Source organism: Amaranthus tricolor, chromosome 5 (genome assembly GCF_026212465.1).
Source record: "Amaranthus tricolor cultivar Red isolate AtriRed21 chromosome 5, ASM2621246v1, whole genome shotgun sequence".
Taxonomy (NCBI): Eukaryota; Viridiplantae; Streptophyta; class Magnoliopsida; order Caryophyllales; family Amaranthaceae; genus Amaranthus; species Amaranthus tricolor.
Window position 1 is genome coordinate 21,437,855 of NC_080051.1, and position 23,868 is coordinate 21,461,722.

A 23,868-nucleotide genomic window follows, 5' to 3' on the forward strand; every position below is an offset into this window, starting at 1 on the left:
ACTACTCTGCCCCTTGATTTTACATCAAAAAGATAACATTATTTCAAAAAAAAGGTAGATATTAATAATAAATGAAAAAGAGAGAATAAATGTATGATCGAAATTAAAAGGACGTTAAAGTATATAAATGAGATTAAAAAATGGTAAGTCATTGTTAAAAATAGAAAATTAAGCAAAATGAATGAACAAAGAAGAAGTATTTATCAACTTGTCAAATAAAAATATATATTATTATTTTAATATATTTTAAAGTTGATAAAAACTAAAATAGTATGAATCTAAGTATATAGAAGCTTTCTATTGTCATTAATTACCTCATAGTCACAAGTGCTCTTTTATTTTAACAAAAAAAGTCAAAATTACGTTGACACATTTGACATGCTTTTGCTCCATTCATTTATCAAAGTCGCCAAGTGTCACCCTTTTACTTAAATATGGCCCCTCGACATCAACTTTATCATACAAAAAATTGACCTATTGATATTCATTCGTCCCAAATAAACCTATATTGAATTACCATTCGTTTTATGTTATTCGTTTGTATTTAATTTTAAAAATGATTTTTCATAAATGAAAAAACATTAAAATATATTTATTTTGGATCGTGGTATAGTTTTTAAAAGTATATTTACAAATATTAGGACTTGAATTATGCTTGAAAAATATGCAAAAAAAAAAAAATCTAATGTAAGCAATATTGTGAAATGTATAAAGTTGCTTTTAGATTGTACATATAAAAAAAAGTTTTATTTCAAAAGCTTACTATAAATAAATAAAAATCAACATAGCCAGAGACAATGCATGTTATTATGTTCGTTAATTATATTTGTCATGCCTAATTCATAAAATAATTATATTTTTTATGGTAGATATTATTGAATATATATATATATATATATATATATATATATATATATATATATATATATATATATATATATGATAAATGTTGAGTTGAAAACTGCAAAAGTGAAAATATTAAGTAATATTTTCATACAATAAAGTTATTTCCACAAATAATATTTACATCCAATTTAAATTCACCTAAGGGAGTTTTTTTTCATAAGACTGTTACTTATTGGTTTGACAGTCCCTATAAATTTACTGCACCTATATTATTCAAATTGATTTAAAAGCCTTTTGAAACAATGTATGAAATTCAAAGGCATATTTTAAAGTTACTGCTACATCATATAAAATACAGTGAAATAAACTTATACAACAAAGAAAATATATACTCCCTCCGTTCTTTTTTGATCTTCCACATTACTATAACGGGTAGTTTCAAAAGTTCTTCCACTTTAGAATACTTTCTATTTTTAGAAAGTTTTTATCCCACTTTTACCCCTTAAAACCCCCTTTTCTTTAAATGTACCCCTTTTCTTTTATTTATAATTATTTTCTCTCTCATACTTTCAATACAATCATTATTTCACACTACTATTTAATTAAAATAATACCCGCTACAACCTCATACTTCCAATATAATCATTACTTTACACTACTATTTAATTAAAATAATACTCACTACAACCCAAACATTCTATCTTCCTTAATATGTGTGAAAAACCCAAAGTGGAAGATCAAAAAAGAACGGAGAGAGTATATTGTACTACGAATCCAAGGACGAAACCACGTTGGGGGCTGTCCTCACTGTCTACTTTTACAGTACAATTTTGCGACTTATTTTTCTAGTTCGGCCTTCGCAAATTTTCAATTATATATATTACTAATATTGCTTCATAATTTCTCGGTCACTTTAATTTTTTTTATTTTCAAGCTTCACCTTGTATGAATCACTTAAGTAATTAAGTTATAAAAATTATTTCCTCTCTTTTCATTAATATTTCTCATTTACTTTTTTAGTACATTCCAATACAAACTTAAAAATCAGATAATAATTAATTGACCCATAAAAGAACCAATTATCCATGCCATAATAGATGAGGCAACATTTTCAAAAAGGATACCCTACCATTTGAAAGGATCCTTAATCTACAATCCCACTATAAAAGAGAGTGAACCCCATCAATAATTTCATCAATAACAAACTTATTTTCTCAAAACTTCTCACAACATCATGAGAAATCTCAACCCATTACAATCTTTTCTCTTCTTTACAATTACAATTACTTCCCTTGCAATACTGAATCCCCTTACCTTAGCAAACTCCCCAAGAACTACAAACAACCTCGTGACAATCACGTGCAAACAAACACCCGACCCGGCCCTCTGCCAATCCGCTCTCGGATCCGACCCACGAAGCTCCAAAGCCACCGATACCCAATCACTAATCCTCATCATGGTAGACGTGGTAAAAACCCGTTTCTCCGATTCGCTTCATTACGTTGAGGACTTGACCCGGAAGACCCACGATCGGGTTACGATCAAGGGTCTTCAACAGTGTATCCAACTCTACCGGGTTGTGGTGGATACAAGTATAGATTTAGCAAAGAGAGCTGTACAGCAAGGAGACCCTAAGTTTGGGGAAGAAGCTATGGTAGATGCGGGTAATGAGGCGGAAGCTTGTAGGATGGGGTTTCCAGAAGGTAAGGTTCCGGGTCAGATCACGGGTCGGACTCAGATGCTCCATGGGGTTTCTAATGTGGCTGCTTCCATGATTAAGACCTTAGAGTGATGTGTTAATTTGTGCCAAAATAAGTGTCCCAACCTTATCTTATGTCTACCACTCCATTATTTTCCTTCGCCTATTAAAATAATTATAACTTCTTTATATAACTATTGAACAATTTTCAATCTTATGTTTGTTTTTTGGGTTCTGAAATACTTGCATCGGATTATGACATATGTGACATAATGTCACTATTAGTTTATTAATAATATATATAATGGAACGAATGCCGTAGTATATATATATATATATATATGATTATGCTAATTAACTATTTAAATAAGAATTTACTTGATTATTCCTTTGTCTTTTTTGAAAGCATCAAAAGGAAAATTAGTGCTTTTAAGAAAAAAAAATTGGCAATAAGTATATAGATAATGATACTTAAAAAAGAGTTAAATTGTATGAATGAAATTAAAAAAAGAAAAAGATATTATCTAAAAATAATTGATGGAAAATAATTTAAATAAACGAGAAATTATATTTTAATTTATAAATTAACTACAAAATATAAATTAAAATTAATTGATGAATAGTGAATTTTTTGGCAATATGAGAATTAAATAAGTTAATTTAGAATAACTTTAGATCGTTTATAAAACTTTTTTCATTTTATAATATTTGCTATTCGTAATTACATTTTTTTCATATACTATATTATAATCATGTGTGAGTATTTCAAAAGGAGAGCATTAGAACTAGAATTGGTAAATGAAATTAATAGTCTTAGGAGGAAGAAAGCTTGATTAACTCATTGAGTGGGATGGGTCAAAAGAAAATTGTCCATCTCTAATAGGTCATTTTGAAGATGAGTATTAAGATCAAAAGTGGAGTTGGTTTGTCCTATAAGCTATAGAGTAGTACTTCCATATAAAATTTGATTGAGTACTTGATTACTTTTTTGTCCTCTAGAAGCTTTTGTTGTTTCAGTCCCTAAATTTAACCTCGTAACTTTGAATTTTTGACTTTTACATATAGTAGATAAATTTTTATTTTAATTTATGTGTTGACTTTAACCTTCTAATTTTTTCACGTGGTAGATAAAAGAAAAGTTTTTTTTGTTAACTTTACACAACTTTTACCCAACGTTAGGACATTTTTAAAAAAAATAAATAAACATCGTGATTATCTTAATTGACAACATATTTCGAAATTTAGTCGAAATTAATATTTCATTTAATCAAAAATTTAACATTTTGTCTACCACATGAAAAATTTAAAAGCTTAAGGTCACCATGAAAAGGCCAAAAACTAAAGGTCGCCATGTGGAATTTCCATAATTTATTTTTGGATGAGAAACTCAAATTTTTATATTGTATTTTAAAACAATATAAAGTGAGTAGATTAAAAAGTATAAATAAAATTTAAAAAGTAGTAATGGAAACCGATGATAAAAGATGAGCATTAATATCAAAAGTGGAGTTCTTTGAAGATCAAAGTGTATTGAGAGATGAAAAGACTAAGAAGTTAGAGAAACATAGGAAATGGACCAAAGGGATAAATGAATAAATCCATGAAAAATTAAAGGGAGTTATTAAACATCGCCATCCTTTTTATTTTATCGTCACCCTCTTTCAAATAAAATTACGAATTTGTCCCTAAATTTTAAAAAATTACAATTTTACCACTTCCTACAAATTTCTTATTTATAATAATAATAATAATAATAATAATAATAATAATAATATTAATAATAATAATAATAATATCAATAACAACAATAATAATAATAATAATTAACTTTTTTATATTCTTCAAAAAGAATATAAATAAAATTAATAATAATAACAGTAATAATAATAATAATAATAACAATAATAAAATTAAAAATAATAATTATTATTCAAAAAGAAAAGAAAAAAAAATTGAATCGCCCAGAACCGGGCGATTGGACCCCGGTTCAATCGCCAAAAAACTAGCGATTGAACTGGGGTCCAATCGCCCAGTTTTAGGCGATTCACTTTTTTTTATTTTTTTTCTTTTTGGAAAATTTATAATAATAATAATAATAATAATAATAATAATAATAATAATAATAATAATAATAATAATAATAATATAATAACAACAATAATAATATAATAATAATATTAATAACAACAATAATAATTCATTTATTTTTATTTTATTATTATTATTATTATTATTATTATTATTATTATTATTATTATTATTATTATTATTATTATTAATTCATTATTATTATTATTATTATTATTATTATTATTATTATTATTATTATTATTATTATTATTATTATTATTATTGTTACTATTATTTAAAAGAATCTAAAAAAGTTAATAATATTATTATTGTTGTTATTAATATTATTATTATTATTATTATTATTATTATTATTATTATTATTATTACTATTATTTAAAAGAATATAAAAAAGTTAATAATATTATTATTGTTGTTATTAATATTATTATTATTATTATTATTATTATTATTATTATTATTATTATTATTATTATAAATTTTCCAAAAAGAAAAAAAAAATTGAATCGCTCAGAACTGGGCGATTGGACCCCGGTTCTATCGCCACTTTTTGGGCGATTGAACTGGGGTCCAATCGCCCGGTTCTGGACGATTCAATTTTTTTTTTCTTTTTGAATAATAATAATTATTTTTAATTTTATTATTATTATTATTATTATTATTATTATTATTATTATTATTATTATTATTATTATTATTATTATTGTTATTATTATTAATTTTATTTATATTCTTTTTGAAGAATATAAAAAAGTTAATTATTATTATTATTGTTATTGATATTATTATTATTATTATTATTATTATTATTATTATTATTATAAATAAGAAATTTGTAGGGAGTGGTAAAATTGTAATTTTTTATAAATTAGGGGCAAATTCGTAATTTTATTTGAAGGGGGCGGCGATAAAATAAAAAAGGTGACGATGTTTAAGGATTAGGAAATTAAAAACCTGTTGACGCCTTTTAAACTAAATACCGTTAAAACTGAGTCTATGTTCTTCAAATATTATCCTCGATTCCAAAAAAAACTATATATTCATACTTTTTATGTGAACTGCCCAATGACTAGTTCTACCCTGTCACTTCAAGTTTGTCATCCTATTAACTATTATTTATGAAAGCTTTTTTAATAAAGACAAACTCGAAAAGTTGAAGGGACAGAGAAATTATATTGTATATAAATATAGAATTTGTGTATATTAATCAATGTCCGCAATATTAATTCTCTATAAATATGATAAAAATAATAGGAGTAAAAGAATATAAAATAAAATATGAGAATGTAACAATAAAGTTGATGTTTAATTTGGTCGAAAGGTATGGACTCACAACAGAATTTCAATCATGCAAATTCAAAGAAAAACTAAAAATATTTTATCTAGTACATTATATTTACTACATTTTTCTTATAAATTAATCATCTTAAATTACTTGATATATTATTTTTAATAAAACATAACTACTTAAAAATTTATCTCTGTTTTTTCCTACCTCATACCTCATTTCTCATTTATTGTGCAAAGTATTTATTAGTCAGTAAAACATAGTAGGAAGTAATAAGATAATGTAGAGAACGTAAATAAGATAATGTAGAATTGGACATTTGGGCCATGCTCTGCTTTGTAAGGGAAATTTTGAAACAAATAAGCAAAAATATATATATAAAAAAATTACATTATAGCCAACTTTTGAAACTATTTCCCAAGATACGTAGTTTTTCCTAGACATGAGATTTGGGTACACTCGTTGTTACTAACATCGAACTGAAGGAGAAAGTCAACAAAAGTCAAGGGGTATGTTCGTTGATACTAACAGGAATCAAAGGGAGACCAGGTCAAAACAGGTCAAACCTCTGTTCGCTGTTAGTAACAGCGAACAGAGATTTGACCTCTTTTGACCAGGTCTCCCTTTGTTTGACCTGTTAGTGACAAAGGCATGATTCATTTACATGATTCAAAACTATATACATTTACATGATTCAAGGTATGATTCATCGCATGATTCAAGGCGGAATGATTCATTGTCGAAATATCTAAGCAATAACATTCTATTCGTAATAATCATATGGTATACACGATAGATAAACATATATACATTTACATATATATACAAACTATATACAAATGTCAAAATTACAAATGTTTAATATACACAAATGTTCGATATACTACAAACAATACACTAATGCTCATCCTCCTCCTGTACCCTCTCTAGCTGTGATGGTCTAGGAGGCAGTCATATGAAGCTCGGGAAGGGGAGGTGATTGATACTGGGATGACCCCGCACCTTGGGATGGTCCAGCACCCTATGAGGACCCCACAATGTCCTTGGGGTAGTCAGGTTGACCTCCTCTAAAGATACATCGTCGTGAGGAGGAGGTTCCCTCTGCATGTCCCCTGAGGTCTCCAGCGCAGCCACTTCTGGAATGAAGTGCTGAAATTGGGTCCCTAGGAGAATGCCTTAGGCAATCTCCCGTACAGGCTCCTCTTGACTGGAGCTGATCATAGATGTGACGCCTTGTGCCTGCAAATCATTTGATCGTTAAATAAAGTTATATTATGTAAATTGTATGTTTAATTATTCAACATGGAAGAATACTTACAAACTGTGTCATCATCGGTGCGGCGGGGCATACTAAGCTGCTGTAATGATACCTCGTGGTGTCATCCATCGGCGAGTGATGGAGAGAAACCACACCATGTAATTCGGAGAAATAGGTGCGCCTACAGTATCAATTGCCGCACCTTGCGCCAGCAGCTCCAACCGTCGATCCCAGTAGGCGATGTGTCGCCCATTGATCTCAAGCCAGTTCTTTAGGTCCCGACCCTTACGTGAGGTGAGGTGGAGCTTAACCTCCGTGTCACATGGCGAGGGATGCCCTGTACCATCTCATATTGGCGAAATACACGCTCGGGAAGATGTGCTGCGACTATGTCTGTAACACCCCTCAATTTCCAACCCCTTAAACAAAATCAGAAATCGTGAAGGAAGGGAGGAAATTCGGGTGTTAGATAAAAAAAGAAAAGGGAAAAATAATTTAAATAACGCTAAAGATTTATCGAAAAGGTGGGTAAGTGAAAATTTCGGCAGGATCTCTGCTAAAAACTAAGGATGTAACAAGGATATATAAATGGATAACATAACTAAACTAATATAAGGCCTTTAATGAATTTCAAAAATATGTCATGACGGAATGAATCATCGTTGGCTTAAGCTATAAGTATTAGGCAACTTGTGCACAATTGTTACGATCGTACTTCACTCTTTCCCCCAATGCAAAGCAAAAGAAGCTCCTATACCTGTCATGTCAAGTTATGATCCTCCTGTTGCTCAATATAATGGCCATAGTCAGATGTGTCATAGCAGGAACATCATAGGGAGTCATGAACAAACAACAACAAATACATACACGTTAGTAATTAATGAACTTATAACAATTAGAGTCATTGAACAAAACTATAGACAACGATATAGTATGGCAATAACAAGTCTACTCACCTGTCTAATCACCTCTCTTTACTCATAATTTCTCTTTCAAACTACTAATCTCTCGAATTATATTCAAAGGTAGTGGATATTTTCTCTATTCATGGCATAGTGACACGGCTAAGGGCGTTATCGGTCATCCGGCGCCTATGGCAAAGTATGAGCTCATGCCCCCTCCAACTGACCCTCTCGGGTCCTACCTTCGGGAAAAACTAACACACTAGGGTACCAAACCAGTGAAGAGGCCACCATATTGGGGTTTGCAAGGCCCGCGTGGTAACACCTCGGTCAAGGGGCAGTATCGGCCATCCGGCGTCCAATGACCCAAGCATGCTCATACCCCCCCCCCCCCTCCCCCCTTACGGTGATCCCATCGGATCTCACCTAGGGGACTACTCAATCAACCGGACATAATCCAGTTGAGTCACGCCAACTAATCAAAATCAAGGCTCAATAAGTAGGAAATTATTTCGATACCACACACAACCATGGTGCGTTCTCTAATATTTAGAAATCTGTTCTCATAGTCTCCTAATGCTTTCATTCTACTTTCCTATATCACTATTACGACTATTCGCTAGCATGGTTTACTTTCTGGCGCTCTATAATTCTAATACGATGCATATAATCATGAAATATGGATAATACTTTGAAATGATGAATATGATAATTAATTACAGCGTGTACGTACCTGCAAGCGTCACTGCACGACCACAAGTTACAAAAATCACTCGACTAAGGTTCTACTTTCCGCTTATGAAGTGGGCACCTATATAAGTTAGGAATAGAACTAATAAGTTCCCTTAACTACTTTGTTATACCAAATAAATGCCTAAGTAACCACTATCATCCATTCACGACAAGTTTTCAATTACTTCTAGCACGTACGCATCTCATTCAACACCAAGCATAATCGTCAACTCAAGAATAACACAAGATTTTCCATTGACAAAGAATAAAAGGATTATGTCAACTGTTTCATTACACCAACTAACCTTGAGTTATAATGATTCACATTATCTTTAAATAAAACGACGATTCACACTTAAGTCTCACAATGTTAATGTAGTGCTAATATGACGATAAGGACGAATCTTAAGGTTATCACATTGCAATATCATTTATTATATTCTCCAAGGTTAGAAAGAACTAAAATCAAGACATCATAACAAGTAACTTTAATAATTCTCAACAAGTTGACACTATGTTCATAGCCTTACAAATATCATTTAATTATAACTTCGATAACCTAATGGAAGTACTTTTAATCAACATTAATAATATCTTTTACTTCAACAAGGCCAATTAAGACTACCATGCCTAACAAAACTCCCACCTTCAACACAAATAAAGTTACTCATGTACTAAGACCCTATCAAAATAGTACACAACCATTATTTTCATTCATACTTCAAACTCTAAGTCATAAATATGTTAAATTCATCAAACACACTCTTACCTACAAAAAGATTCAATGAAAATAATACAAAGTTCAACACTTTTCACTCATATTTCAAAATCCAATTCATAAGTACATTCAAATCATCAATCAAATTCTTACCCATAACAAGATTCAATGACAATCATACAAAATTAACACCAAATTCATAAACTTAGTAAAATTCCAATTAGATACTAGGAAGATTACTTAGAGTAAACTTGAGAGGCTTACAATGGGGTAATTAGAAAAGGAGTGAAGACTAGGTGGTTGTGGAGGATACAACGCGGCTGGACCGTGGCTGCTGGTGGCGGCAGCCTTCATGGCAGTAGGGGAGGAGCAAGCTGGCGGTCGTGGCTGCAGCAGACGCACAGCAGGTAGTGGCGCTAGCTGCTGGGCAACTGCTGTTTAGGGGAAAAATCGTAGCCCCTGCTGCTGGTTGCAAGGAGGGTTGGCGGCTGCTTGCTGGTGGTCACGTAGGCGGGAGCTGAGGGAGAAAGGATTGAGAGAAGAGGAGAGGGAAGAGAAGGGATTGGGAGTGACGGCTATGCTTGAAACTTTAGGGTTTCATTGCTTTTTATCCTTGTTGTTATTATAATTATTATTGTTATTATTATTATTATTATTATTATTATTATTATTATTATTATTATTATTACGTTTTTTTATTTATTTACTTTTATCTCGATTCATTTTCTTGCGAGATCCGACTAAGAGACTCACCTTTGTGGGCTTACACACTTTATAATAAAATAATCATTTTGATTCGAACCTCTTTATTTAAGAAATTGTAACTACATTTTTAATATATATATATATATATATATATATATATATATATATATATATATATATATATATATATATATATATATATATATATATATGTATATATATTTATATATATATATATATATATATATATATATATATATATATATATATATATATATATATATATATAAAAGTTAACATTTAAATTCGTATATGAAAGAAATTTATTAAAACTAATTCAGAAGTAATTTAATATAATTGTAAAATCTTTAAAAGTTATTAAAATATTAAATAATTACGTTAATAAAATCTCGGGGTGTTACAATGTTGAAGCAAATCTATGGTACAAACGCTCTTTACGCACCCGACATTATGCTTGAGTGCTGAGGCAACGCAACATATGCCTCAACGGGGTATGGGTCCCAACGAAACTACAAGTTAAGAAGAAATTGATAAATTAGGCTACATGATAGTAATGATGTTAAATAGTGAAACATTTACCTGGTCTGCTCGTAATAGATCCAAATGATCACGAAAGAATCCCACACCGATCCGGTGTGAGTCCTTGTGCGTCGCGTAAATGTCCATCGAGATCCATATGGAACCTCTGGAGGGGGGTTGATTGGAGGTGCAACAGCACCACGTCCAACAGTTCTCATTGGTTGCCCAATGAGAATGTGCTCCCAAGCCCAAAGCTATGACAATTATACATAAATAAGTAAATGTAGGAATCCAAACGTATTGCGAAAGAAAACAATCATAATTTGTAAGTTTGAATTACCTGGAGTATAACTAGTGGTCCAACAATCTCCTTCACATTCCTCCGTGAAGCACCGCAGAGCCGTCTGTACAGATAGCCTAGGGCTGCGGAACCCCAGTTGTATCCGGCAATGCGCTCCCAAGGCGCATCAAGTAACGTCAAGTACAGATTTTGAACTTGACTACCAGTCTTGTCGGCAAACAAGACCGCACCAAGCAAGTAAAATATATACGCCTTAGCGTACCTCTCTATAGTGACCTCATCAGCACCTTCAGGGAGGTGCGAGAAGTTCTGCGCTAACCATGTAACGCGCACCCACTCCCTTGGGCTATGTCTGCCGGAGGTTGCACTCCAAGTACCCTCTTGACCAAATCTCGCTAGTTATTTAGCTGGCGCCCAACAATACACACGGCATGTCCCACGATGGGAAGCAGTGTCAATACAGCTATATCAAGGAGAGTGATGATAGCCTCACCTAAAGGAAAGTGAAAATTGTGCGTCTCTTGACGCCATCGCTCCACCAGAGCGGTAACCAACGCATGATCCACCTTACCGTACGTGACGAGGTGGAAGTCGTATAACCGTGCTCGTTGTTCGTAAGGAATAATTCTTGCGTCTATCTCCCACGGTACGGAGTTGGGATGCCTGCAATATATAGTGTTTGTGTCGGAGACCTGTAGCAGCAAACACAACATAATGAGATATTGACCATTTTGGAATAAAATATTCATCAATTGAACTAACCTGGAGCTGCTAGATCCATCTCTACTATTGTTGCAATAAGTATTAGTTTATGTTTATAATATTAAAGTATATGTTTATAATACAAAATTCATGTTTATGTTTATGTTTATAAGATATAGTAATATTGTTTATAATAATAATGTTTATGTTTATAATATCAAAGTATATGTTTATAATACAAAGTATATGGAGTATAATGTTTATAATGTTAATGTAAAGTGTATGATATAGTATTACCTTCATGTGCAAGTTTTAGTGTTGTTACCTTCACTCCCACAATGACGATAAGTATTGCGTTTTCTTCTCAGTGTTTCTAGTGATAATGTCTGTGGCATGTGAGGTGTACATGTGTTCTTCGATTGGAAGTAACATTCACAATTTGATTGCCTAAGGGTACCTCTTCTACGTATAACTCCAAAGAGGGAATAGGTACACTTAGGCAATCACTTGATTGAAATACGTATAACTTGATTAGAAGTAATGTAGCATTCACAACATTGCTATCACTTGTTCGAATTGAACCATTCCAAAAACATGCAATAGTCACACGAAATGATGTCATTAATACATGAATACATATCAAATCAACATCATCACCAAGTCCATTCACGAAAATAAAGTGAACATCCTTGTAGCATTATCAAAAAGTACAACATCATACATAATACATATGTACATAAAAATATCCATAAACTTAATCCTCAAAATAGCACTATCAAACAACAATGTCAACATTATTAACATACTTATAATACTTTAAACAAGTATAGCATTACAACACATTATTAAACATAAACTATGCACAAATAAATACAAATCCAATTATACATATGAAGTTAATTGATAATAACACATTATAACAATTTAAGTAAGTTAATTCATAATGAAGTTAATTCATAAGGTTTAGAGCTATGCAAAGTTGTTAAGTAAGTTAATTCATAAGGAAGATCAAAACTCAAAAAAATGCACAAATAAATACAAATCCTATTATACATACCTTACTCAAGTTAATATGACCTAAAGGAGTAGTAAATGCACAATCAACAACCTGCATTTGAACACAATATTCAAACTTGCATAAACCCTAATTTTTGGCTAAAAATACAAAAAACCAAAGAATTATATACCTTAGACAACTCCAAGTATATACTAGACCACTTTACTAGTGTTGGATTGGAAGAGGAAGGGATTGATTGAAGATTTAGAGCTTTTTAATGGAGGAAAATGAGGGAGTATGTGTCGACAACTGTTTAGGGTTTAATGAATTTGGGGGAAAATGAAGAAGGAAGAGCTTGCTGCTGAATTTACCACGTATCTATTCGTTGTTATTAACAACGAACAATGGTTGAAGGTCAAAATTAGTCAAAAGCATTGTTCGCTGTTACTAACAGCGAACCAACTCTTTGACTTTTATTAACCTTCAATCATTGTTTGTTGTTAATAACTGCGAATACTATCAAACCTCAAGTCTGAAAAAAAACTACTTATCTTGAGAAATAGTTTCAAAAATTGAATATAATGTGTTTTTCTTTTATATATTTTTGCTTATTCATTTCAATTCTTTTTTTTTTGTAAGAGCCGTGAAATTAAATAACCTATAACCGATTTAAAATCCAACCCAATCTCATGCAATAGTGCGCATCTTTGTTTTTTGACAAATTGTTGTCCATTATATTAAAAGAAAATTCACAAAGTAGGGTTTTAGGATATCTCAAATAAACATTTACTATACGTCAAGTAGAGGTTTATAGTATGTCAAGTATGTGTTTTTAGCATGCTGAATTTGACAAGTAAAGTTTTGAATCACCTGATTATTGCAAAAATTTGACTAGTAAACCTCAAAACACCTATTTGACATACCTCAAACAACTACTCGATATACCTTAAATAACTACTTTACATACCTAAACACATACTTAATATACCCTCAAAAACCTGCTTGACAACCCCAAATACCTACTTGGTATACCTCAAATTCCTATCTGACATACCTCAAACACCTATTGGGTATACCCTAAATACCTAATTGGTATATCCCAAATATCTACTTTGTATACTTCAAACACTTATTGACAACCCTAAATACCTGCTTGATGTATCTCAAATAGAGTTGTTCATAACTGGGTACTCGGCATTTCGGGCACTCAAAAAGTCGGGTAACTATTTTAATGGCTCGTGACCCGACCTGATTTACTTGGGTACCCGTATTCATCGGGCCGGGACAAGGAGTACCCGATTTTATTTATACTTCACACTTTATAAGAATAAAATAATTAAACACTTGTTCAATGCACCATTAGAGATTATTTGATAATGTATTCATTTATAATATGCAATAGCAAAAATTAGTACTTTCCCAGCTGTGTTTCTTTTTACATTTCAAAAAAAAAGCTACTGTTTCTTTTTTATAAGTAAAACTAAATATATTTTTGGAATAAGTAGTTGTTTTCTGATCTTGTACGGTGCAGTAGAAAGTGCAATAGTAAAACGTAACATTATCCCTTTTATTTTAGTCTGGTTTAATGTGGTTAGTTTCTCGGTTTCTTTGAGGTTGCACTTTAAAATTCAAATATATAAGAATTTTTTGAGTCTTAGAATGCAAAGTCAAAAGGATAGAGAGAATATTATTTAGTCTCAACATTAAGGTAGCTGCAACTAAATCAACAAAATATTATTCAAAAAAAAATTTCTCTAGTATAATGGATCGGCGGGTTCCCGATAATATTTATTTGGTGGCCCATGACCCGACCCGAATACCCAACCTGCAACATATTATTTTTTTGAAAATTGACCCGCCATTTAAGATGCGGGTCGGCAAGTCGATGTGTGGTGTCATGCGAGTCGGATTTTTCTGAATACCCCTAATCTCAAATCCTTACTTGATATACCTCAAACCCTTACTTGACAATGGTTAAATGATCGTTGATGACTTACAATAAATAAATATGTAAAAGAGTTATTTGGCTTGAATGAGTGATTCTCATTAGGAGTAATGTCAATATATATAATATTACAAGCTATACTTTAGAAAACTAAATATTTACCTAATATTCTACACAATCATATTGATTATACAAAATATTCTAGCAATCAAAAGATATTATTCTAACACACCCCCGCAGTCGAATCGGGAGGTTTACAGACGCTGAGACTGGAACGAAAATCATCAAATAATACTTGAGGAAGGCCTTTGGTAAAAATGTCAGCAATCTGATAACGAGTTGAAACATGAAGCACCCGAACATCGCGGCGTTTAACTTTTTAACGAACAAAGTGAATGTCGATCTCAATATGTTTAGTGCGTTGGTGATGCACTGGATTACCAGCCAAATAATTACCAGCCAAATAGACGGCACTAACATTGTCACAATAGACAAGAGTAGTTGTAGCAATAACACAGTGAAGCTCAAGAAGTAAATTGCGAATCCAACAAGTTTCAGAAACAGCATTAGCAACACCACGATATTCAGTCTCAACACTAGATTTGGAAACAGTAGGCTGTCGTTTAGCAGACCAAGAAATTAAATTATCATCCAGAAAAACACAGTAACCAGAAGTAGAGCGGCGAGTGTCAAGACAGCCACCCCAATCAGCATCGGTATAGGACAAAAGAGTCGAAAGATTAATCGAGTTCAGTTATATTTCTTACGGTTTATTATCATAATCAGTTCCATTTTGGACGATTCGATTCGGTTATTATAACGGTTGATGATCGGGTTCGATTAATCGGTAAAACAAGTCCAATTTGGTTCTTCTCGGGTGATCGATTAACTCGGTTCAAATTTTTTTGGCCTAATTTTAATTACAGGTCATCTCCAACGGATGCACTTCAATTAGTCAATTGAAGTTGGTTTGATTCAAGTCCGAGTAATTGTAAAACTATTCAGTTTTTTGTCAAATTCAATTGGTTTACAAGTCGGAAAAGTTTTGATTTTCACGGTCTTTAACTTGATCAGTTCAACCATGGATCCAAATTAGTTCGATTTGAATGGATTGGTTACAAGTCGGGCCGTGAAAGGCAGTCGATCTCCTGAGAGACCATCTCTTTGAAAGACGTCTCTCAGGCCCAACCCATTAAGTTTTAATGTCCACTTACTGTATCCTTAATGCCTAGTTACATTATTCTTAATGCCTCTTTACAATATGCTTAATGCTCACTGAAAAAAAACGTGAAATGCCTACTTACAATATTTTTAATGCTACCGAGAAACTTAGCCTACTTTCCTACTTATTATATCTTTAATACCTACTTATAATATCTTTAATGTCTAATTACTCTATACTTAATGCCTACCAAATAAAATACTTAAGTACTTATAATATTCTAAATACTTACTTACAATATTTTTAATGCCTATCAAAAATTTAGTTTAATATTTTAATTTTAGGCCAGCCCCGAAAGGATATTGCGCCCATTGTAATATTCCCCCGCGTAATTGTTTTTTAAAGAATGACCCCACCATTTACAACCTTTTCGATCACCAAGTACCAACCCTTTTCTTCTATAAATAGTAACCAAACCAAAATAGTATAACAATTTGTCTCTTAATTCCACCTTCTCAAACTTACCATTACCTTCTAAGTTCTAATCATACAAACACAAACATGAAAAGAACTCTAAACACTAACCCTTTACTACGTCTCCTTATTCTCTTCAACATCCTTACACTATCCATCCCCATATACTTTCGTACGACCACCACCGACCTCATAACCGCAACATGTAACCAAACACCCGATCCCAATCTCTGCCAAGCCGTGCTCGGGTCCGATCCTCGATCCTCGGAAACCGAAACCATCGAAGGACTGATTTTGATCATGGTGGACGTGGTTAAAACCGGGTTTTCGGATTCTCTTCAATATGTAAAGGAATTAAGCAAAAAGGCCCGAGACCCGGACATAATCCCAGCCTTACAGGAGTGTATATGGGTTTACAAAGTGGTGGTGGAAACAAGTGTTGAATTAGCAGTAAAAGCAGTGAAACAAGGAGTACCAAAGTTCGGAGAAAAAGCTATGGCGGATGCTGGTATGGAGGCCCAACTGTGTATGATGGGCTTCCCGGAAGGTAAGGTTCCGGGTCGGATCATGGGTTGGACCCGGATGCTACAGGGAGTTTGTAATGTAGCTGCTTCTATGATTAAGATTTTAGAGTGAAAAGCTGATCTTATGTTATGTTATTTATTGATATTTAATAATCAGTACTTTACTTTGTTATTATGTCTAATATTAAATTGTAGTTGTATAATTAAATAGTTTTTGGAATAAGGTGGCTTCTGTAAAATACTACAATGACTTTATGACCCATAATTAATTACTCCTATTAGTCAGCAGTACTCTTTATTAGCTAGCTAGTGTAACTATTAGTCGCTGTGTTTTTATTTTTTGTTAGGCATTTATTTTTACAAATTCTAATGTAAATCCAATTAAAAGTTAAATAATTTTAATTGTGAGTTTTTTAAAATTCTAAAAATTTGATATTTAGAAAATATATGTTAAAGATGAATCTATCAAAATTTTATATGAATATATGTTATCTAATATAGATTGATAGGAAATTATGGTAAAAGTTTAACATTAAAATTTATAAATTTTATTTGAGAAAAATAAATAAAAGTGGATGGATTATTTTTAGAGCACAAGTGGCAACTAATATTATGTGCATTGAGAATTGAAGCCTTGAAGGTTTCCATATGACATATTATGATATGTGGTGTATTACTTAATCTTTAACTTTTTCTCTTCTATGAAAAATAATTGGTTAATTTTATGTGGTTAATCTTGAATTTTTGCTTTTTCTATGTGGTAGACAAATCTTTAATTTAATTCACGTGGTGAACTTGATTTTTTAATTTTTTCACGTGGTAGATAAAATAGAAGTTTTGTTGTTAACTTTATCCTATTTTTTGCTCAATGTAATGACATTTTTTTCAAAAACAACGTTGTGATCATCCTAATTGATCACATATTTCGAAATTCAGTCGAGATAAGTACTTAATTTAACCAAAAAGTTAACATTTTATTTACCACATGAAAAAGTTGAAAGCTCAAAGTAACCACGCAGATTTAAAAAAATATTTATGGAAAAGCCAAAAAACTCAGGGTCACCACATGAAAATTTCCAAGATAATTTATACACAAATTGTTGTAATAGATGGTCTCTCCGAAAGACACATTAGATATAAGGACTAAATAGCACAACTAATACAAATTAAAGAAAAAATAAGAATATGAACTTCTTGTTTTAAGGTCTCATGAGGCTCATCCTCTATGGGCCAATGGGGAAAAAAATATTAAAAATCTGTTAAAAAGGCTAAGTTTATGAGAAAAACTTGTCAAAACTATAAATAAAAATATAGTTTTTTTCTAAAAAAAACTAATGTAAAAAATTATTTTATCAAAAATACCTAGAAAAAGCTTTTTTTTTTTATTATAAACTACTCCTATCTGTTAACAATAGACATTCAAATTTTCGTTAAGTGTAGCATGTACAAAAATGGTAATTTTTTAAACACACTAAAAATAATTTTTTACAAAATAATTGGTCACATGCTATTCACCTAAAAATAATTGGTAATTTTTTTTAAAAAATAACTTTTTTGGGCTTTTTTTTTTACAAAAATCCTACTTTTATAGGTATAATTTCAAAGAATTTTTTTTATTATTTAAAAATGGTGGATAATATTTTAGAGCAAATTGGTTTATGAATAACTCTACATATGGTGTATAGTGTATAAATAAACGTTAGTACTATAGACGAATTTTTTCAACAAACTAGCTTTTTTTCAACAACCAATGATTAGAATGCAAAAGGAGAAATAGAACATCCTAAACTAAAATCAGAACCCAAATAGAATAAACACACTAAATACAACAACCAAGAGCACTAGCATAGATTAAGGGAAATTAGTCGACATCTTTTTGACGGCATATATAGAACTAAGAAGATCCACTAACTTCAATTTTAATCACTTTTCTTGATTATAAGATGGAAACTTGAGTATTAACTTAACATGTAAATTTTGCCATAGAAACATGGCCAAGGGAACATGTTCCATATCTAATGCTACATATTCAATTTAAAATAAGAATAGATGGTTTATGGATATGTAACTTTTTTGTCATATTATTAAGGGTGTTTAAAATTGAATAGCGTATCGATTCAAATTCGATAATCTAAATATTCGATTTTTCGGATAGTGAAATTGTGATTCGTTTGCAGTCTGAAAAAATCGAATATATAGAACTCAAATATCTGGTTTTAAAACTTTCAATATTTTTTTTGCATTTTTTAGACAAATTAACATTTTTTTTACACAAAAGTATTTAAGCTCACTTCGCTTTCTTCCTTTAATCAAGCTTATTTTTAAACATTGAATAAAATTGTTTCGGGAATATGATTGGATTTTCAAAAGTCTAAAATAATTAACAATAAATTAGTAATGCAACTTAATTATAAATAAAAATTACACATATTATAAATTCAATAACCTAAACAAAAAAATTTATTAAAAAAATATATATCAAGTATAAATAATAAAAAATATGAAATAAAAAATTGGAAAACCGAATATCCGAATTTGGATCCGGTATCTAGTTTAACAATCGGATAAATTATCCAATTTTTAAAATCAGATTCCGAATCAGATAATTTGAATTAGATATTTTTAAACACCCCTAAATATTATGGGTGTGTTTGAAAAAAAAGATTTTTTTTATTGACTATAAGCTTTTATTAGGCCGTAACAATTCGTCACATAATCTCACCGTGGCCCACTCATTTGGACACGGGACACCCGTGGGCTCGGCCCACAAACCCACAGGTCAAGAGCGTTGACTTGCACATACACTCAGTGAGGTTCATTGTTTCCCAAAACCATATGGTAGTTGGAGGATTAGCTCATCCAATATATATGCAAGTCCACAACCCACTATTTTATCGATGTGGGATCTTATCTCACATGTGAAGTATTTCTAGCACTCCCCCTCACATATGAGCCACATCATTGTAACAACCCAACTTACTGTTGACTGAGTAAATAGGGTCATCACGGAGTTTACTTCTCAAAAACTCAATTCTCAATCCCAAAACTTGTCCAAATAAAACTTTAGTTCTAAATCATAGCTAAATCAGCTAATTCTCAATCCAAACATCTATCTAATTCATAAAATAATCATAAAAGTCTTTGTAAAAGTCCAACATAACCAATACAGTCTAAACTAATATACAATTACCAAAGCCTAATACAAAACTACAAAATTCTAACATGCTCAGCTCAATATAACATCCTTAAAACTCTAATCAACTTCGCTAACCTATCGTTCCCGACTGGTTCCGATCTGTAAACAAACTAAAAGATGAAAATAATAGGGGATCAGATTAAACAGTATGAGAAGTAATAATCCAAAACAACAAAACACAGTAATTCAAAACAGAAGTTTAAAAGCAACATTAGTTTCCTAGATCTATGTGCGCACAGGGAGTCTAGTTGAGAGAAACATCCATAGCTCTAAGGCTATGTCACTCTCGGGTGAGGCCAGTCAATATTTGAATGACAATTCACCTCAAAATAGGGATGAGGCCAGTCAATATTTGAATGACAATTCACCTCAAAATAGGGAGTAAGGGAGATTCTCCCTCTACTCCGTCAATGACCAGCTCGTGAGCCCGATTCATTGACCATATCAATATCAGCATAATCATTCATAACAACTTTATCAACAATATAAATTTCACAAACTTTAATAAAACAATTTTCAAAACTGAAGTTTGGCCAGACCCTTTTAAGGGACTGCCACTACTCACCACAAAATATACTTCAAAAAGTCGAATCCAAATCACAGCTATCGATTAGAAGGATTCCTCAACTAGGTCGCCTCCTGGAACATAACAAACACAGCATCAACAAAAAGGCGTTCGATGCTATAATACTAACATATACCTATTACACTCCTCCTAAGACCCTAACTTACTCATGGATTATATTCTAACATTTCTAATCATAAAAGAATTGTGCACTCCAAGCTTAAACAATTTACTGTCATCAAAATATTATAATCGTGATCTAACTTGTTTACATATTTTATAAAAATTACTCACCTTCATCATTCTTTATAATTTTTAATTAAACTTAATGTGTACATTCAGAACCAACCATCAAAAATCCTCAAAGAATCTGATAATCCCTTCAAGAATATCAAACTATTCAATAACACAACCAATATTTATCCCACCATTGATGATTTTCACAAGAAGCTCCTAATTCAATCAAGAACATCAAAATACTTAATATTTCACCAATATACCACATATCTCAACAAAAACTCATATCTCAATGTCATGTATCCTATCTCTTCAAATTGAATCTACCATCTTTATTCCCAAATAGAGATTTTCATTAGCCTGAAAGATAGGTACACTAACTTACAATCCACAATAATCCAAGAATCTAGCAATAATCAACACAAAACAAAATAAATAAGATAATAGAAACCAAAACAATGTAATACAGCTACGATATGGCTATAACATTCGGCCATAGAAGGTACAGACATGGCCATTGCTCGAAAATCAGAGGAGAGAATGGGAGAGTCTTGTTCTTCGAAAATCCAAAGCAATAAAAGAAAGAACACAGAAAAAAATTATACCTGCTCCTTTTTGCGCCAGAATCAAAGGCTTGGAAGGAAGATCTGTTGTGTCTCTTGCGAAAATTCGAGGTAGAATATGAGATTCATCAAGAGAAGAAAGTAGCTGGCTGCTTTGGGTTTCGAAACTCAGAAATTGAAAGGGTATTTAGATTTGCAGAGAGAAAAACAAGGAGCGAAATCAAATGAATAAAGCCATTGTTGCTTCGAAATCAGATGAAGAAGATAGGGTTAGGGTTGTGCTTCGAAATCAGGCGAAGGAGAACAGGGATGAGTGGCAGGGGTTCGAATGGTTTGAAAAGGGAAGCAATTGTTTCAATTCTTGAAGTTCATGGAATTATGGTTTGAGAAAAAAAATTAGTGTTGAGGAAGACGGTGAATAGGAAATGAGGAAAAACAATTTTTCTGATTTTTGGTTTAGTCATTAGAAATGGGCGTTCAAATAAGAAAAGAGAAAAGAAAAGAGAAAAGAAAAGGAAAGAACTAATAAAATTAAAAGAGATTTATATAATAATATTATTAGTCATAAACTTAGGCGCAAATGTTTCTTAGTTTATCATGCACAATTATTTATTCACTCAACCCATATTAATCCTCGTTCAAATATTTATTATAAATTTTTCAATTTCAAAGTATTAAATTCCTCAAATATTACATACCAGGAACCACCTTTGGCTCTGATATCATATTAGACCGTGACAATTCATCACATAATCTCACCTCGTATGGACACGGGACACCCATAGGCTGGGGCCCACAAACCCACGGGTCAAAAGCGTTGACTTGCACATACACTCGGTGAGGTTCATTGTTTTCCAAAACCATATGGTAGTATGAGGATTAGCTCTGTTTTCCAAAACCATATGGTAGTATGAGGATTAGCTCACCCAATGTATATGCAAGTCCATAACTCATTATTTTATCGATTTGGAATCTTGTCTCACATATGAAGTATTTCCAACGGCTTTTAGTTTTTTAATTGCTCAAACAACCCAAAAATATTGATTAATGATTTTTGAAGCAAATGAAAAGTTGGTTTAAACTAAAACCAAAAAATAATAAGAGTACTTTTTCGATTTACTTTTGACCTTTTAATCGCTTTTTCTCTATTAAACAATCAACAACTAAATTTTTTTAAATGATCTCGATGAGAGTCAAATCAAATAGTTGGCTTTATAGTTAGCAAAGTTGTCAATACTTCCATTTGGCTAAATCAACCAAAATCTCCGACCAAAAGATATTATGATTAATTAATAAATAGTGTCAAAAAGCAAATAAAATAATTATTCTGAATTTGAATGAATAACTTTATTCGGACTTTCGGAGTACGTAGAAAACGATTTTATTCGTTGGTTTCATAATTTAAGTAGCTATCTATACAAACATGAAAAAATGTTATTCAATAATCCACACAAAAGGTATTATAATTGCCTACAGCTTAAAAGCTAGAAGTAATATATTGGGGCAAATCCGGTCACAAGTCACAACTAGCTTTCGCCAATTTAAAGCAAAATTTTTTTACCAAAAAGTCTACTCCATCACCAAATTCCTAGTACAAATTATCTAGGCTAGTGGATGTTTTTTGTTTGCTCATGCAAGTGTTTCAAGAATTGCTTGGTATAGGTTACAAATGATGTAAAAATCAAGAAAAATGAGTAAAAAAGATATATAAATATATTTTATTAGATGTAAGAGAAATGTGTGGGTGAAATAAAAAAATAAGTATAATGTGAATGAAAATTAAAGAAAAAATATAAGTCATAATCAAAAATAAAAATGAGAAAAATTCAATAGGACGAACTAAAAAGGAAAATATAGCTAATTTGGATAAAGGGAGTTAGTGTTAAGTGTCTAAGTGGCTAATAAGTAATAACTTTGGGTAACTCAATATAATTTAGGAAAAATTACCGTAAATAATACAACTTTTGTTAATTTTTCTTCAATAATATCAAATTTTAATCAATCATAAATAACACCAACTTAAGAGGTTTTTTCCTAAAATAATATCAACTTTAATTTATTAACTAATTTATCATTCTTTTATCATATAATCTCATATTGTTTGATTTTTAACATTTTAGAAATATGTTAGGAAAACACCCCCTAAGTTAGTACTTCTATTGTTCATGGTTAATCAAAAGTTAGTATTATTATAAGAAAATAAATAAAAGGTTGTATTATTCCTTATAACTTTTCCTATAGTTTATATTATTTATACTTAATCAAAAATTAGTATTATTGTAGAAAAATAAGTAAAAAATTGCATTATTTTTGATTATTTTTCCTATAAAAATGTGAAGAAAATTTTAAATGCTACTTTTAATCTAGCTTTATAACATTTTAAAAATTACATGCATCAATAAACACTACCTAAAAAGCTATTT

The 23,868-nt window shown here is 31.2% G+C and overlaps 2 protein-coding genes and 1 long non-coding RNA gene across 3 annotated transcripts; 2 read left to right on the top strand and 1 right to left on the bottom strand.

Annotated features, from left to right (window-relative positions):
* Positions 1-1,993: 1,993 nt before the first annotated feature.
* LOC130812876 (cell wall / vacuolar inhibitor of fructosidase 1-like) lies at positions 1,994-2,762 on the top strand. Its single transcript, XM_057678509.1, has one exon. The coding sequence runs from the start codon at positions 2,081-2,083 to the stop codon at positions 2,636-2,638; it is 558 nt and encodes a 185-aa protein (XP_057534492.1). The 5' UTR covers positions 1,994-2,080; the 3' UTR covers positions 2,639-2,762.
* Positions 2,763-16,373: 13,611 nt separating this feature from the next.
* On the top strand, positions 16,374-17,246 carry LOC130813182 (cell wall / vacuolar inhibitor of fructosidase 1-like). The gene has a single exon (XM_057678942.1). It carries the CDS (start codon positions 16,448-16,450, stop codon positions 16,994-16,996), a length of 549 nt encoding a protein of 182 aa, XP_057534925.1. The 5' UTR covers positions 16,374-16,447; the 3' UTR covers positions 16,997-17,246.
* Positions 17,247-19,426: 2,180 nt separating this feature from the next.
* Positions 19,427-22,350, bottom strand: LOC130813900 (uncharacterized). The gene is made up of 3 exons (XR_009042255.1): positions 21,488-22,350; positions 20,646-20,719; positions 19,427-20,190 (listed from the first exon to the last, which is right to left on the bottom strand). It is a non-coding gene; the product is annotated as an uncharacterized LOC130813900 (long non-coding RNA).
* Positions 22,351-23,868: the final 1,518 nt, after the last annotated feature.

Bases quoted from the DNA above. Each gene is read 5' to 3' on its own strand.
- LOC130812876 (XM_057678509.1), top strand. From the start codon at position 2,081: ATGAGAAATCTCAACCCATTACAATCTTTTCTCTTCTTTACAATTACA.
- LOC130813182 (XM_057678942.1), top strand. From the start codon at position 16,448: ATGAAAAGAACTCTAAACACTAACCCTTTACTACGTCTCCTTATTCTC.